Source organism: Pelecanus crispus, chromosome 2 (assembly GCF_030463565.1).
Source record: "Pelecanus crispus isolate bPelCri1 chromosome 2, bPelCri1.pri, whole genome shotgun sequence".
NCBI lineage: Eukaryota > Metazoa > Chordata > Aves > Pelecaniformes > Pelecanidae > Pelecanus > Pelecanus crispus.
Genome location: NC_134644.1, coordinates 6,179,585 through 6,198,304, shown reverse-complemented (window position 1 = coordinate 6,198,304; position 18,720 = coordinate 6,179,585). Strand labels below are relative to the sequence as shown.

The window sequence follows — 18,720 nt, the reverse complement described above, 5'->3', positions numbered from 1 at the left end:
TAAAAATCAAACTGGCAATTAGAGGTGAAAGGCTCCACATCCCATTATCCATCCCTCAATCTGCCCCCACCAAACTTTGGTCCCAAAACACACTTCCCAAAGCAAGATTATAGCACTGTGGAGAGGAGGGCTGTGAAGGTCTCCTACGGTATTTCTTACAGAACCAAAAAAGTACAGTATTTCAGTCGTCAAAATAATCAGTGGCATACTGGAATCCAGCTTAACCACAATACCTGCCAGCATGGCTATCAATGCATTAATCAGCTACATGAAAATTAAGCTTGAATCCTGTAGGACAGCTGAGTTCTGCCAAAATATATCCATCAGCTCCTTCATCTTAAATTCAAAACTTGCTACTGCAGGAGCACTCCTGCAAAACCCCCCACACAAGTGTTGGTGATGTGTATGTGCTCACATACAGACATCCTGTTTTCAGAAATTCTTTTATCTTAATATAAGTAGAACAGGCAGACAATTAAACTTCGATCCTGTGTCAAAACCATTCTAAGGTCCAAAAAATAAGCTAATGTATTTGGCACAAAACCACAGCAAGAATATTATTTCCAGGGTCTCTTCAAAGCAACATTCAGTCAGCTACCCTGGCTCCCTGCTGCCCTGCACTCAGAAAACTGATTTTGAGAAGACACCAAAAAATCCCCAGAACATTCTGTATGGGGGCACAAGCTGATCTAACTTGGTGTATCAAAAGCGCCGTTGCACCTCTTACCCCCTAAGAAGTCAAGCAGCAAACAAATTAATAGCTAGATTACTGCCATGCCCATATTTCAAGTGCATGCAACCCTAAACCACTTCCTAAGCTTTTCTTGTTTTTACAAAAAAGCATGCAAGTATCACATTTATTATGCTGCAATAGGAGGATCTGATTATATTTGAGCAGTGTATCATTTCACCTGGACTAACTGAAATATTCAGTTACACAACAGCTAATCATGAACAGAAGATAAGCTCAGAGATAAAAATAGGCAGAAAGACAGAGACGCCTTGTAACGGTTAATCAGTGTGATTCATTTGTCAGACTGCCATAAAGAGCACTACCTGAAAAAGCCTTGAACTTCCCTCCAACAAGTCCCTTTAAGCAATAAAACCTCTTGGGTTGGTTTTGCTTTAGTTTTATTTCCAAGTCACTCAAACCCCTGCTAATCCCCAAATACACAGAGGAATCTGAGTCCAAACGGGGAAGAGGTGCGACATACCCTGTGTGTCACCCAGCCAAGATTAGCCTGGGAGTGACCCCTCGCAGCATGTCAGTCTTGCTCAACTCCCATAAAAAAAAAGTGTCCGAGCAGATTCCTGCAGGACAGCTTTATCTGAAGGTTTCTGAGTCTGGCCCTCCATCCTCAGCACACTAGCTGGTGCCCTGGTATTGAACTCACTTAACATGAGCCGATCACCAGGATTTCAAATTGTCATTGGGATCACCGTGCTGTACAGAAAACCACAACGGGGACGGCGGCAGCTGGCAAGGGAGAGAGGGCCAGGGACAGGCACATGGCAGGGAAGGCAGAGAGCTGCCAACCCCGAGATACGGGATGCAGTGGTGATGTTGGAAGACAACGACTGGGACCATTTGCAATCGTTACCTTGGTCTAGAGTGTTTCATGAAAATAAAAGTGATTCTGCCTTCTCCTTTGTCTTTTCTCTAAGGCCTCGGACACTGTTCCAAACAGCTCTTGCAAGATGAAAGCAAAAAATATCGTTTTGGACAATGTGGGAGACTTAAGCATTTGTTGCAGAACAATGGCATCTATTCAAGTCTCAGCCTCGCTCTAGCTGTTAATCAGGAAAGTAAACAAAAAAAAAATTATAATTTAAGCCTTCACTAGATATTTGGCTTTCTAATCTTCTCTAGAGAATACTGTCAAGCTACTCTCCTGTCCAAAGCAGGGATTTACACTTCCACCCAAAGCCAGCTCCCCAAACCTTAATTGGAAGTGGCATTAAGTTCAAGATGGGCTTGCGCAGAGAAAGATTCAGCAGCAGCAGAATTTCATTAAGCCAGTCTTCCACATGTTAACTTAATTTACCCATTTAAGATGATACATAATTTAAAAGTATCCAGCAAATCCACTGTCAGACATATATTCTCTGGTTTCACTGATGATTTACAGCAGTAACAGGCTGTCCCTGCTTCAGGTCAACAGCACCCACAAAATTACATTTGGGTCCAGATATTCATCCTTCCGGCTTTGCCACCATCCTGGTTGTCCAACTTCAGATGTGCTCATTACATTCATTTTACCCATACTGTGTCTCTACCTTTATCCAGTCATTTTCTCCTAGGTGTAATACAAACGGAGTTGGGATATTTCAGTGTAACCAGCTGAACACGCTGCTCTGCTGGATGGCTGCTTGCTTTGGGTTGGTTGTCCCAGGTCTAACCAAAGCCCTTCAATCTTGACCCTTCACAACTGACCTTGTTTTGGCCTGAAGCTCACCCCAACCGCAGCTGCCCCACACCACGGACGCTATATTCAGTGGTTCAGCCATCACCTGATGCAGTCGGTTTCCTTTAGAGCCAGATACTTTAAGCTGACCCAGAGGACCAAAGTTTAGTTATTTTAAACACTTCCTCTCAGAGCATCTCTGGCACGACTACAAGATTTCCACCTGCCTTTCCCATCAGGCATGGCCAATATCATGACCCCTAGTGTTAAGAAAAATGGGAAAACCATACAGATATTCCTATGTATGAGGAAAGGTTCCATCTGCACTACAACTTTAAACTGTGTTTTTCTCAGTGGTGTACACACATCTGGATAAAATGCAACACTGCACGATTAACTCCATTAAGGAAACATGTTTCATCCCTCAAAGGCATGTAAGCTTGCTTTCTGCCAAAAACAGTTACAAACCCATCCCTTGCATCACAGGCAGGGAACTACACAACTTTCCTTCTGTATATGACTGTTACCACTTCTCCAAATTTCCCAGACCACCGTACCCCAACACAATGAGCTAATCCAAACTCTTTTTTCTGATAAAACATTACCCAGTTGTCAGAGCAGCCCCAAAACATAGGGATACAACACATGCAAAGTAGCTGACGCGCAACCGCAACCTTAAGCTGCAGCAATGACACAGCTTTGATTTTTTTGCTGAAGTCCCCTAAATAAGGGCAAAATGCTTCCAAAGAGCAGGACGAGAATGACTGCAGCAGGTTTGGTTCAGTCTGCTTCCAAATGATTCAATATGAATCACATTTTCTTCGGACCAAGCAGCTTGAACTTTCTGTGAACACCGTATTTTTGCTGAGTGCAATAAAAAAAAAGAAAAGAAAGACAGCAATATATCTATAACATTCACCACAATTACTAGTTTTGCTGTTTCACTACAGCAAGTCAAATGGAGAACCACCTCTCTTGCAATACAGGAAGCACTATGCGACATCTTCAGAAAAACCGGAATTTAACAGGTTACTGCTACTTTAACATATTTAGATTTCATTAGACCAGAAGATGAACTAAATCAGTCAAGCAAATCAACTGCAAGTCACAGATGAGCATGGTTTTGTAAATTACTTATGGCAAGGGTGAAAAGTTACCATGCACTCAGTGAGTAAGTTGGTCTGTCGCTTTACTCTTAACTTCCCAGAGCTGCCTGAAGTCTTATCTCTGGAAAACAAAGTTAAGCAACCAGCTGTGAAATCAAAACTGTCTTCAAAGATGACAACCATTCTTGTTAAATCAGAATTTTAATAGAGACTGGAAACCAAAATTTAAGACTTCTCTCGGGGAAAAGAATTCCACCAGAATTGTTTCCAACCATTGCTTTCTTTTTAACCAAAATGACCTACAAAAGCCAGTTGGTTTGACCAAAAATATGAAATAAATACTTCTTGGATTATCTAATTAAAATAACATTTTGGCAAAAAGAGTTACCTCTTCTTACACAGCTATCATAAGAGGACAGAAACTTACTCCAGCACAGCAGCAATGCTTGTAATGGCATTGTACCAGAAGACAGCGAAGCTCACAAAATTCCCAAGAAAGAAGAGGCTGTTGTTCCCAGCAGCAGCCTGTGGCTGGCATGATGTATATTACCCGCAAGTGGTATACTCTATTTTCAGCACATATTTAGGATTGCAAATCTCATTCTTTTTAATGGCAGAACATACTGACTTAGTATCCTCTCTTCCTGAGCTATGCCACACCTTGACACCATGGGAGAGGAAAACATGATTTAAAAATACCTCTCAAATGACACAGCAGCACAGAAACCCACACATTTCAGTGATCCATCAAATCACAAGCCATTAGTTAACTGGGTTTTGCCTACAGAAGTTTTTCCACTAATTTTATTCCCTTTCTTTTTTTTAATGAAATTACCCAAATTCAAATTTCATTACGTTGATCTTGCAGCTAGCCTTAAAAAAAGAAAATTAAGAACAGGGCTTGAAATCAATTAAAAAAATTGGCAAATTATTAAATTATTGTTGTTGTTAAATAATTGTTGGCTATTATTAAATTAGTAATTATTAACAAAAATAAATTAAGTTGCTCAACACTTCTTATGCAGTGCTCTTGGTGATTTGTAGCTCTGCAAGAAACAAAACCAGCTGGTTTTCCAGCTCCAACAACTACACTTTGCAGCTGGATGTTGATATTTGGAAAGAGGTTCTTTATATCAGAACTTTCGATACCCCAAAGTTCACCCAAACTTGGCCTAGTCATAGTAATTCCAAAAGCAGCAGCTACTATATAGACATTTGAATTCTGAGTTTTGATTAAGCGCCCACTTTTATTTTCCTCTTTCCGTGCCCTCACAGCTGGTTGTAGGATGAGATTGCATGTGCTCAGCTGCTCTGTTTGAGCAACACGCATCTTGGGACAAAGATGAGAAAAATGAAAAATACCTGTGGATTTGTCCATTTTTATGCAGGTAGTCCAGCCCCTCCAGCACCTCCTTGAGGATCGTGGCTATACAGGGTTCATCCAGGACACCAGTCTTGTGCTCTCCTTTGGCCACAATGTGCTTTATAATATCCAAAACAGAGCCTAGAGAAAAGAGTTAAACACATTAGTTTAGACTGGAAGCACTGATTCACAGCTAAGTGTACTTCATAATGACTTAATATACAAGCCTGAGGAATTTATTGGGAGGGGAAGCAACGATGGTCAGGATCGGAGTCAGTAGCCGAAGCCTTTGCTGCAGGAAAGCAGAGGCAACGATGCCCGCCCTCCCACACACAAGCCTTGCAGGGGTGCGGATCCTTAAGGTGGGCTGTAAAACCCCTGCGGTCACAAGTAACTGAGAAGTTGTTTGTACAAGCCAAAATGTAAAGTGTGCATATACAGGACTCTTGGAAGGCTTTTAAGTAGATACTGATGCTACAGTTGTTTTAGTACTGAGTACTGGAGAAGCCAGAGGGGAAAATGGAAAAAGCAGGGAGCTGCCAGGACCGACAAGATGCATGCAACAAGCTTGATAAAATTAGACTCTCTTTTTCAGCTCTTATAAACTTGATGCAGAAGAATAGCAAGAAAAATCTAATATATTAAGGGATGACACCGCCCTAAAAGAAGAAATATGGAAATTATTAAATAGACAACAAATGAGGCTGAATTCTGACAATAAGTCACTTCACCACGTACAAAAAAACTGGAATAGCTTAGATCCTTCCCTAGAAACATCATGCTTAGTCTCTCTCCCAGCCATGGTGTGAATTACATCATCTTGCATGACAAACCCCATTTATAGAGCAAACCACCTCTTTCAATTGCACCCAGGAATAAACGGAGTCAATGACTAGTAACACGCCTCTTGTGCAAGGTCCTGTTTTCATGATACATTGGGTACTGTAATCTTTGTACTTGCATCTGGACTGAAGACAGTCTTCTTGGAACTATATTTCTGTTGCTCCAGTATGGGATGTCGAAGCCTGTTTTCCAGGCCTGTGCTATTTAGCCCCTTCAAACTTGGGTTTCTATGGTTTAATGACTGGATAGTCAGCTAGTAGGATTTTTACAGCTATGGACACAAAGCAACGTCAGCACTACTAGGACGTTCTTAAAGAATAAGAAAAGCAGGCACGACTGCAAAGCACAAATTCCAGCCTTGGCTGTCCTTGAACAGTAAGCTTACCGGGAAAGAACATCTCAGTACTAAGTCAGCTAGTTTAGAAAAGCTGAAAGTTCATTCTTCCTAACTTGCAACCAAAAAAGCCATAAGGGAATCAAAATATTTTTTATTCTTCGGAACAGTAAAAGCTGACAAACTAACTCTCATGAATTTGGTCAGTGGGGAAATTACAAGCTCCACCTTGTGAATTCTTGAAGCAAGCAGAAAAATACAATGGAGGCCTTTGGCTTTTCTTTTTATCCTTATGGTTCAGGCTCACAAAAAACTTCTCCCCCTTCAAAATTTACTTTATTAACTATCCTATTTGAATTTCTTGGCCAAAACAATCATGCAGATAGGTTTTCGCTTAGCAAAGTATTTTACTTGTGGATTCTCACATGAAAGCAAAAAGGCTGCAAGGTTCAAATCCGAACACCACATGGAAAGGCTTGTTTTGCACAATTCAAACTGCACAGGAAACAATTACACGGGTGCGTGGTGTCCCTTAGTTTGTGGGAAACAGTATGTGCTGAGTTCATCTAACAGCCTGCTGCAGTCTGGAGAGTCACTATTCCCCACTCTGCCCAGTGGCATGCTTTCCACCGTCTCCGGCCCACCAGCATCGGTGCTCACAGTGTACACCAAGCCACCCCCTAAATCCACCAAGAAAAAAAAAAAAAAAAAGCTATGTTTGGTTGGTAGTGACCATAGCCTCTGAACAGACGAATTCCAGAGTGAATGAAGAGCAAAAGGAGGGGAACAAGGAGGGAGAACACATTTGTGAATGGGGGAGGAAACCCCTTTTGTCAGCAGCAAGCAATTAGACCAGCTCCCTGGCTGCCCTGACCAGCACCTCCAGCTTCCTCTTCCCAAAAAGGCTTTTGCTTGGTTCAAGGTATTTGCTGAAGATACGATCTTAACATGGCAGACATTAACAAAACAGGAAAAAAAAAAAAAAGAAAATGAAAAAAAAAAATAGAGATGAAGTTACATAACATCCCCCCGACATTTTATGCAGGAATACTCTTAGCAGAGTTCAGCCTTCCTCTATCCTGTCCAAGCATGGAAACACACTCATCTTCAGTGAGTTTTGACATGGGTCTTAATTAGCCAGCCAAAGGTTTCACCCAGCCGTAACTCAGGTCGTTTTGATGTATGTCAGACTTCCTGCATGGGAGCAAGATTCTCTCTACCAAAGGAAATTGTAAAACCCCAGATGTAAGAGTACGCTCCCCTTCACTGAAATCTTGCCTTTATGTTCTAGTGCCTAAGGAAAGGATCCTCTGCTGTGTGTCATGAGGACTCACCTGGGATTCAGCCTGTCACGTATTCATATTTTAAAAGTTTGTGCTTACAAGCTCCGCTGCTTCTTATTTTGGACAAGAATTTTTGGGACACCTAAGAAAAAACCCACCAAAAAACCCCTCCACTTTCACCGTTCAGGTTTTTCCTCTCAAATGTGCCTTTATCTGGAGAACAAACTGTCACTTGTTTCAGAAGTCCAGTGAAAATATGTGGTTCTTCACGTACTCGTTTTGTCCTCTTTCCACCCACAACTCTGTTAGCAGACTTTGTTCAAAAACATTTCCTTTCTCCTGCAAAGGGCTCAGGGAACATGAGGAGGCAGATCATATGGTGCTCAAATTCATTCGGTCAAAAAAATCCTGTATTTAGCCAAGTTAGAGGTTGTATTTAACCCAGAAAAGGGGGTGGGGGTTAGACAAGAGGACGTGCACAGAGCCAGCCTTCATTGTGAAAGGGCTGATTCACACCCATAACTATATCTCCTCCCAGCCCAGCCTGCCGCTTTTTAAGCGGTGTTTTAAAAACCACTTTCATGTTGAGATGGTCAAAGAAGTAGAGGAATTTGCCAGCCTTCTACAGAAAGGAGAACAGCAAAAAGGCTATCAGCACTATGCTTAGTTCAGGAAACAGCAGAAAAATCAACCCAAGAGCCACCTTCCCGCTGAAGAAAGTGTTATTTGGATCATCCCTGCTTTGCGCAGGGAAAAAAGTTTTGCTATTGGCACCACACCACCATAAAGTTGTGATTTTTCCACTTCACAGATCAGTAAATTTGGGAGGTAGGTACTGACTCCTGACTCAATTGCAACTTTGTAAAGCATAGCACCACGGGATATGAAGAACGAAGCCAAGTTGCATTTCTACACACTGCTTCATGCCGTGTTCAAAATCTTCTGGCATTTTGGCTCAGGAAGCGTGCCGTGGAGCAACTGAATGCCCAGATCCCCAAACAGAAACCCACAGCTAAGCATGAACCTACTTTGAAACCAGAAGTCATGGGAAATTTCACTGAGGGAAACGCTTTCTGCTAGAAGGTAGATACTGCACTGAATTTATCAGGCTGATGCCAAAATGCAGTCATTCCCAAGGATCTCAGTTAAGCGTGTGACACACTTACTAGGTAGGGTAAGACCTCCACTGCCTTAGGATGTAGACAAATTTTCTCACATCCACTGCGTTACACTGGAACAACAGCTTAGCAGGTCGGAGCCTCATCCTTAGCCTAAGGGGAAAAGCAACTGTTTTGCACAAAGTGGCCTGTTCCCAATCCAGCGATACGTTAACTGCTAGAAATTAACTGGAAACTAATTCAGCTGAACTGGAACCAAGATCCGATCTACACAAGAGCATGAGCTTTACAAACACATCATCCTGTTTCAAAACACCGGCACAATTCCTGATACTGCCAGTTTCTGAGCCAGCTTCAACTAGTTTAAGAGTAACTGAGGAAGTTAAAAGTACATCTGAACATAGTTGGATCTCTGCTTAAATGTAGTTTCAGTACAGATTTGTGCTCTGTGTACACAAAGAGATTGAACAATTTGCAAGACAAATGTCTCCCATGATCTTGCGGCCAGAAGATGTTAAGTTCACATTGGAAATAAGGCATCCACTTATTGGACAACAGTCACAACATTTTCAAGGGGAAAAAAAAAAAAAAAACAAACCACCCACTATGATGTCTTTTTTTTTTTTAAAAAAAGAAATCTTTGACTCCTCCCTGGAATACAGCTTCTATTTCAGATAATGCTGTGAAATACTCTGTCGTGTATTATACATGGCACTATGTTTGATTACAACAGTTCCCTCCTGATTCTTCTCATTAGAAATGCATGAGTAGAAGATGCATATTCACAGAACAGGAGGGTCAGCCTTAAGTGAGAAAGAAATTAAGTTTGGCTGAGACTGACTGAAACACTCTTCCAAGCCTAGAAGGGGAAGTGTATCAGGAAAAAACAAAACAAGACAGAGGGAAGAGCCAGAACTAGAGCCTAAATGTAAATACAAATACTGCGGTCATTAATAAGGAAAAATAAAAAAGTCTGGTGATGAGCAACTGATCTCAAAGCCAAATAGAAGACAAAAGAAAGGAGGGGACATTCATAGAGATTGGTATGGAAAAAATGTGGCTATAAACAAATTCCTGCCCATCAAATACACACTGAGCAGCACACCAACAGGAAGCCTAAAGATACTGTGCAATCTGATAAAGCATTTTGCATTATTTATTATTCATCGTTAAAGTGTCTCGGTATATTCTGACACCAACTGCAAACTGTATTATGTCTACTTATTAAAGCACAATCTCTCAGTTGCAAATTGCACAGCAATTGAAAGTTAAGTGGTTTTCTGCTCAAACTCACAAGCTTCCTAGTCTGCTCTGAAAGCTGCTAATGCAATAGCTCCTATTGACAGCGGAAGTCAACGGGAACTAGCTGTACACAGACTTACCCTCACCTGATAAAACCCAACCTGTAACTATTGCAGGTCAACGACAAATATGCAGTGAGCAACTTTTTCTGGAGTCCTTACTGCTCACACCAGTTGCGCAGCACACAGACTGATGTCTGTCCAGCTGCACAAAACAGAACAGATATCCCACTGCTCCCTCCACTGCTCCCCAGCAGTGACGAGCAGGAAGCCCCACGGTTCGCCTTTCCCATTTCGTCATGGCTAGAGCGTATCTGATGAGGCCTGACTCAATCCACAGAAGCCAGTTCCAACTTTCCAGAAGCAAGTAGTTGATTTCCACTTGTGACAACAGTATCTGAGCAATGAAGACACAAGAAACCCATGAGCAGACCGATATCCTGCATTTGTGAGAGAGAGATATTCAGGTCATATATTGACATCAGGCACACCATTTGCAATGGACTGTCTTGAAACAGAGTAAATGCAGTCCTGTCTTGCACCCCACAAACGTACCCAGGAAAACTGTCTCCTTCAACACCCCATACTTTGTGCTACTCCAGTGTTTTCTTTGGCAGCAAAATGAGATTAAAGAGTTCCATGGTTCACCACCCCCCTGTTGTGCCAACGCATCTGCTTACGAACCCATACTGTAAATGAGATCACTGCAGTAATTGGTAATCCGGTTTTCCAGGCAGGGTGGAGACCGAGCAGTCAGAGACTTCTTAAACCAGCTTTGCTGCTGGACAAAACTTTTGTGTAATCACACCCTCGAAGCAAGAAGACCTAATTGTGCCACTGATTCACTTTCAACAGCAAGCCACCACAAACATCGATGCTTCCTGTTCCAAATCCAGAGCGCATTTCTTTGACCTCACCTACATCAGCAAGCACGAGTAATGGCATTTAGGAAGCCTGCTTCTGATGTTCCTCCTTGGGAGAGGAAGAAAGTATCCATGTGACAGTCATCAGCCACACTGCTTAATGCTTCAGCGCATGGGGCTGAAGTGGAGAAGGGTATGAAAACTTGAGCAGAAACGAAAGCTTGTTTAGAACAAGATTACAGATAAATGCAAGAGTATTACGACAGGAATCTTACATGCCCCCAGAGGCAAAAGAAGTGTAGAGCAGAGCTAGTTACTGTGGGAACCACATCTTGTATGTTATACTATAACCTAAGTGACAGGACAAAGATACAGGATAAGTTAAATGCAAACAAAACTCCTCCTCTAAATTTGTCTGGCAAGCAGAACAAGAAAACCTAATACTCTAAGTTAATTTCCAACAACAAAAAAAAAAGCAGGTAACAGTACCTGCACTGATTTGCCATTTAGAGGCCTGGCATATATAGGCTGGAAAACAGTGCTGGGGATCACTACACAATTTTGTGAGAATCAAGATCTGTCCCAAACCTGATGGACACTGATGCTGAACATGCTACATCTTTGAGAACCAGGAGCTGGCAGGATTCATTGCTGCTTCTTTTAAGACATCTCAGCAGAAGCCAGCGGTTTCGATGAGCCTGATTGTCATCAGAGCCAAGAATTAAATCTGCATCTTGTCAGCCTCTGACAAATGGAGGAAGAAAACATGAAAGAAGGAACAGCTGCTTGGATTCAGTACTTCTGGGGCTGAGGAATACAGATATAGCAAAAGCACTGAAGTAAAGGAAAGAACAAGTTTTACACAAAAAGGAAAAAGACATCCAAGTAGATTGCTGTGGTTTCTGGTTTTGAAGTTTCTTCTTAACCCTGGTTAAACCACCTCAGCACAGAGGGAGTGGGAATGTTAAGGAAACTTCCATTTCTTGCCTCCTTCCCTCTAGAGCACTTGCCTGGATGTGCAAGAAATATGACAAGATTAAGGCAGGAAGCAAGATAATACAATAAAGGGAGCAAAACAGCCTATTGCAGCTGAGACTGAGACATTTACAGGAAAAAATCTGAAGACAATTTTTTTTTTATGCTTTTCCTGTTATAGCTAGGAGTGGCAATGTATCTACAAGCTCCACATTCTACAATCATGTACAGTCCCTACCATCTTCTGCCTCCAACTTATCCCATCCTTAGTTGTTTGAAATTAAGTTGTGTCTCTACAAATAAAATTAAAACCCTTCCGAATGGACTCAAAATAGCATAGCTCTCTCCTAACAAAATAATTCAACATAAACACGAGGTTGTCTAAGAACCTGTGGCTTATGCTTTGATCTTAACTCACTGCTGGAATTAGGAGCGGCCAGATCAGAGATTAACACAGTAGAAGTAGAAACAAGAAGTCCTATCTCCCTGGTGCAGACCTAAGACTTGCCATATGTCCCTTTTGCTCTGGCTTGCTGAACTGCTGGCCAGGCACTTCATCAGATAATCAAAATCAAATGTTGAAGTAAGAGGTTGATTAGATAATCTTAAAAACTTTTGGAAAATAAAAGGTTTAACTATTTCAGTACAGTAATCTCCTTAGCAGATTTAATTAGGAACCTTCAAGAAGGCAGAAGATCTGAGAGCCCTACCTAGAAATGTTTCAATATTTAAAGGATTTACACAGTTTAAAAATATTTTGGAGGTCTCATCTGCTGCAGGCTATGACAGTAAAAATTGCTGTGTGATGTAGCAAGCCACCACAGACAGCTGTTTCATACGAACAACTGTTTTGTAGAGTTAGCCACAGCCTTGGGTCACCTGTGAAATGAGAGTTCTTGTTAAAACCAGCAAGAATTTAGAGGAGCAAACAGGTCACAATCAGAAAAAAAGCACAAGAACAAAAGGGCAGCTGCTCTTCTTCCTACTAAAAAGCCGCAGGAGTTAAGAGAGCAGGACCGGGCTTCAGATGGCTTTAAAAAGGCATGAGTAAAATTCACGACAGGGGAATGCTGGCGAGGCAAAGAGGAGGTCAGCAGTTGTCTAGAAATAGCCGTTGGAGTTTAGTTTGGAGTAACATTGGACCAAAAGGACAGGGTGCCAAGTTGACATTACTAAGCTTAGATCCCTACAAAACAGTTTCGTCATTGGAGGAAAGGGTCTGAAATCCCTGCTGAAAGGAACAAAAGCAGCAGATGCTTCACAAACCTGACTCAGGCGCACATCACCAGATCTGAAAGAGGGTGTCAGAGTAACTGGACACACCAGCACCTCTTGTCACTACCAGCTGTATATCATCGCAGCCACATTTCTGCCATCAGCAACAACCACGCTCTACATCTGCTTCGGTGTCAAATCTGCCAGTTCAAACTGCTTTCAGCAGGAACTTCAACCAGCCTGCCTGACTTGGCTCTGATGCAGATTAGCAGTTTTACGTGTTACTCCCCAACAGCTCACCAGGACATCACCTTCTCGCTGCTGACGACTTTCAAAGATGGAAAATGGTATCTTCCACCAACACAGTACTTGCAAAGCAGAGACAAACAGTTCAAGTTTCAGCAACAATGCCAGTCAAGCAATTAAGCTACCTTTGAGTGCACCAGCTGGCTGCTCAGAGGAGCAAGGTACTGTTATCAGACAATAACGCTTCATGGATTTAGAGTATTTTCCCTTAGAGACGTTGCTAAAATACTGGCATATATGACTAGGTTAAGATTTCAACAAAATTACTGCCATCAAAAAAATAGATTAAATTGCACTTAAAACAACAACAAAAAATAGCATGCATTACAGACTGGTCTGTCTTGTGGGCTGTTTATGAAATTAATAAGGTCAGTGTAAGTAGGCTGAAATTAAAACTAGTTTCAGCCTGAAAACACATGCCAGCATAGACTGACACTGATGGAAGAGAAGCAATAAAATTCCGAACTTTTACCCAGAAGAAATTCTCAAGTACAAAAGCCACAATCAAGATGCAGAAGGGACAACAAAACAGATTTCGTATGTGCTTACTGGGATGTACAAATCTCAGTCCATGCTCTCTGAACAGTTAGATGGAATGGAAGAGTTAGGCTGGGTTGTTTTGGGGTTTTTTTTTTTTGTTTCTTTCTGGTTTATAAAAACAGCTCAAAGGTTTTTCCTGTTGAGAAACTCAGATCATTGTTTTTCCCCCTGGACGACAGATGACCGCAAAATTAGCCACTTTAATACTGATAAGAAGTAAGCTGAAAGGAATGAGAAGCAGTTTTTAAAGTGTCTCATCACATAAATCACTCAGCCTAAAAACAACTAGAAATAGCCTCATTAAACGTGAATGAAAAAGCTCTTCAGTCAGAAAGCTCCAATACATGAGTTTCTTCCCCCATCCTCAAGACTGTCCTGTAGAATTTGCCTATGAGATCTAAAATGAGATTTCTGAAGTACAGCCATGAAAAAAGTATAAAGTGAAAACAGCTGAAAAATAACTTCTCAAGGTACCCTCCTGCATAAAAAGTAGTGACAGGTCATTCTCAAAGTCTTTCTGTCTATTTTAGCAATTCCCCCAGCCCCCAAATGATTCATTTTAAGTGAGAAAATTTAACACTGGCTCACAGAAGCACTGCGGGGGGGGATTGCACTGCTACTAGTCCATCTTTTATTGTATGACCCTAGTCTTCAACATATGCAGAGTAAGCAGCAGTGAGATTTCATAGCACTACTTTACTGAAAGTACCCCACTTAATGCCAGAGCTGCACAAAGGTCAGTTCTCAGTCTGTGTAACGTAGAAGCCCATTCAAAGTGAATATTAAATGACAAGCAGGTTATCATTCACACCACCAAGAGGCTGTTTCTGAAGCAATGATTATTATTCCAGAAATTTTCCAGTGTGGTCTTTACATTTGTGGTGCCTTGATAATGAAAAGATGGTCCATAAAGAGTCTGACTTTTTTCCCAGCTTTGTACAAAAAAAAAAAAAAACCCACACAAAAATGAGGACAAACATGAACAACGTTTGGAGGTTCAAGGATGAGCCTAATCATGACTTGGTTCTGACAGAAAACTGCTGTGAAAATACTAGCTAAAGCAGCTGTATGTTTTCTTCAAAGAGGTTGTGTACTCTCCTGAAAAAGGCCAAGAACTTTGCTGCTGCCTCTCCTGCACCCCTGAAATGCCGTTTCCTCATGTTGTGGAAACCCTCCCATAGATACACTTTTTATACACACAGCAAAACTACTTGCACTAAGATGGCAGGGGACTCTTTTCTATGTACAACCAGCCATCATTAATGATCCATTACGTGTCCCTCCAAGAAAAGAGAGGGTATTGCTTAATGACACATGAGCACATGAGACATTAAAAACCCTTTAAGACAGACTTAAGTTGGCATGAAATTTGATTGCCCCCAAGAGAACCGCTAAAATTCTTTCAAGATCTTCAAAGACACATGTTTTATGGTCATTGTCTCTTGTGGAAAAAGCCAACAGGTTTAGCCAGATTTTTCCACATCATCTTCTGGCATTTTATAGTCCTCAGTATTAAGCCAAGAACAGAGAAGCCAAGAAGCTCTTTTAAAAAGCAACAAAACGGAGTTTTTTCAGCTTTCAATTTCTTTTCACTAGGATGCCAGGAAAATCAAGTCTTCCTAAAGACAGGCCGAAGATTTAGCAACAGTCCTCTGTGTTATCATCCAGAACTGGATTCCATTTCTTCTCTTGACTGTAACTTCAATAGAGACCCTAGAAAATGTCATGACATCAAATAAAGCATTACTGATAAGAAGTTTTGAAACTCACTCTCTCAAAAAAAAGCTGTTTCTCCAGTGTCTGAGAGGAAAAAAAAATCCAGAAAGGGGACATTTCCCTGGCTCTGTCTTAACTAGGTAGTAATTTGAAATTGCCCCAAGTATTCCCAGTTATTTTGTCAACTAGAACAAGCGGGCAAAGTAATCCAAGCTCTGAGGATTGACACTATACAAATCAAGCTGCACTCACACTGATGTTCTCCTCCCTTTTTAAGGCAATACACTGACATTATAGGATTAGCTCTGCCCAAAATAGAGGTGATTCAAAGTTCCTCACAAGGGCAGCCAACATGTAAATAAGTTAAAATCAACAGAATGGCTGGTTACCAACAAACCACCAGCACCATGCAGGCCTCCAAGCTGCAAGTGAGAAGAAGGTCAAGGAACCAGCCTTGCAAGAGGAGTTGCAATTCTCACAATAAAGCTAGTGGAAATGGTCGGGCTCAGTAGTTAGTTGCACACTTCTCTAGTTCAAAAGCTTATCCTAGGCTTACAGAGCAAGATGAAGAAACTTTTGTTAACATAACCTGAGAAGCACTGTTTCAGATCCATCTTGAGAACATGACAGTGAGATCTATTTTCTAGAAGTTTAGGATGGTTTCGCCTACTACATCTGCATTTAAGTTTCTCCTGTCAATGTCTGGAGTCATACACTCCAGTTTTCAAATACTTAAACAAGCCATTCAGCAAACACATACAAAATAACTCTACAAAATACTGTCAAATGTACAAAATAGGAGGGGGGAAAAAAAAGCTAGCACAGTCATGTAGTTAGATGTTACTACTGATGTACATAATATGAGAAGCTATTTGTGAGCTGAATGAAGTTCAATATTGTTATTCAAATGTCTTAATTCACAAGTGGGAAGATTAGGGGGTAAACAAGGGAAAGACAACAGCTTTTTACGTTGCCTTTTAGGGTAGAGAAATTGGACCACTCACCTCCACTAAGTAACTTCATCACCAGCCAAAGCTCATCTTTCACCACGAACGATGTGTAGTAAGATACAATGTTGGGGTGATGGCACTGACTCATGGCTTGAATTTCTTTCTGTAGAGAAAAATAAAGCATTAGCAGTTGGACCCAGTGACTATTATTCCTCAGGCATGGAAGTTATCTTCCTCAAGACACGATGTTCAAAGAGGGGGCCAAGAAAAAGGATATCTAGAAGCTAAATGTAGAAAATCCAGAAATACTCCTAACACTCAGCCCACAGCATACTGTGGCCCAAAGGTATTTTAGGGTGCTCTTCCTGTCTGTCTAGAAGAAAGAAAAAGTTGACCAAAAACCCCTTGGCAAAGGCAACAAAGAGGTCATAACCGAAACAGTCACATGCAGCTACACCAGAATATTCCTGAAAATTCACACCAGGTAACTTCTTGTTACCTAAGAAGTTCATGCTGACTCCTCCTTTCAGTGAGACATTACACAACAGATGCTTAATCTGTTGAAGACTATCATTTGGATGAGAAAGGGAAATATTTGCCTCTGGGAAAAAAAAGGCCTCTTATTCCTAATGTTTCTTCCCAGCAGGAAAGCAGATGGCTTAGCTCAATCAGGTTGAAGGCACAAAGGACAGCTATATCTTTTGTCAGACTGGAAGAAGAGGGAAATCAGTTTGAGATTAGAAAGTCATTAGCCACTACAGATGGAATACAATGTAAAATATGCTCAGATATTAAATTGTTTGAGTTTTGACCGTGCTTATTCTTAGATTTGGTTATGGGTTAAGGGTTGAGGTTTTCCAGGTTATGTGTGGGAACAACAGCGCAGAAAGCATTGACTGATTTTTCATTATGCAAGCACAAATCACCAGTCTGGACAGAAAGCATTGCAGTTTCTTGACTGTGTGTAGACAAAAGCCATCCATTAAGCCAAGCCTGGCACCCTGCACTACACCCAGCTGGGCCTTTGTGCTTCAGCCAAGCTGGTAGCTTCAGCCAAGCCCCCCAACCTGTCAAGTTGTACCCTCCAGCATCACCCACACCAGACACTCATCCCCTGGTATCCTGAACTTCTGCTCTCAACTAAGACATGCCTTCACTGAACATGTGGACACCACTTACTTTTCAAAGGTTTAATGACTGCTCGCTGTCAGCCCCCTCCCCACAACACAGACTCAGCCGAGCACCATAATCCCAAACACACGGGGAAGGAGGAGAGCAAGGGCCCTTCACACCCTGATCCTTTCCTCCCTCTAAGCACAAGAGCTCTCTGGTACCAAAGTACAAGGGAAAGCTCTGAGAAGGATTCACCCATGTCTAGGATGCCCCACAGGTGCAGCATATTCTTCTCCTGCTCCTGTACAGAGCTCTGCTTGTGACTGAGTACAGGGTAAAGGCACACTGCTTCCCCCTTGGCAAGGGTTTAGCTGGCAATCACAGCTACAAAATATGCTAATGTTGATTTACCCACTTCAAAACTGGTTTTCAGGGAGTAGGTGCAGTTGAGGAATCAAACGCAATTGGTTCCTCTTTCTGCTGCCCCAGAAGAGGCACCAGCTTTCCAGGAAACTCCAGTAAGCATATTAAAGAAGAATCCTTTTAAACAGGAAAGGATATTTGAAGAGTGGGGAGTAGGCTATTCATCTCAGTGCAGCATAGTCAACTAAAAACCACTCCGTGAAAATAAATACAGCCTGAAACAATATCCTCTGCTTACTCTGACAGCTCCAGCTCCCTTCAGTGCAAACACTCACTTGTGTCAAGCTATTTCTCAAAAAGGAAATAAATCAGCACCTTTAGAGTTTTCTAATGCCTTCTAGTTAGGTTTCTTTGCAATGCAGGAAAGCCCCTCGACAGACAAAGCTGACAACAAAAATGTTCTTTTTACTCCCCTGCTTCAAAATTTCTACTAGGGGATGGATGAGAACTGGGGCCCTGGATAAGACAGGTCAGACTCAGTGACGGGTTTGTGCCTTCTGTCCCACTCCTTGCGCAAAACCCAGCTGGTTGGGAAGCTCTGGGCGGCTGTCTGTAAATGTTAAGTGCAACATTTTTGATTCACACCTTTCCAAAACTCATTGAGCTCCAAGTTTTTGAGCTCATTTGCTTGCCCTAGATCATTTTGGACTTGGTCAGAGCACTGGACTGAGCCCCTAGTTAAGAGATCCATAAACCTAACACAATCTTGGTCCCTGAGCCTCAAATTAATTTAAAGCTTTAGGCTGAATGTTAAAGATTTTTTTTTTCTTTTAAACATGCAAGCAAATCCAGGTGCCTAACTTCTCTCTCTGACAATTAAAAAATGCACACGTGCAGAAATGGCACCGGAGGAAACACAGGTGGAA

General features: G+C 41.7%; 1 protein-coding gene across 2 annotated transcripts in view; it reads right to left on the bottom strand.

Annotated features, from left to right (window-relative positions):
• The window catches only part of OXSR1 (oxidative stress responsive kinase 1), a 93,303-nt gene that overhangs the window by 46,116 nt on the left and 28,467 nt on the right, over positions 1-18,720 (bottom strand). For both annotated transcript variants that reach the window (XM_075728196.1, XM_075728197.1), the window contains exons 3-4: positions 16,373-16,481; positions 4,874-5,015 (exon numbers count right to left, since the gene is read on the bottom strand). In XM_075728196.1, the coding sequence (XP_075584311.1) occupies positions 4,874-5,015; positions 16,373-16,481 (251 nt within the window). The remainder of the gene's footprint in view (positions 1-4,873; positions 5,016-16,372; positions 16,482-18,720) is intronic.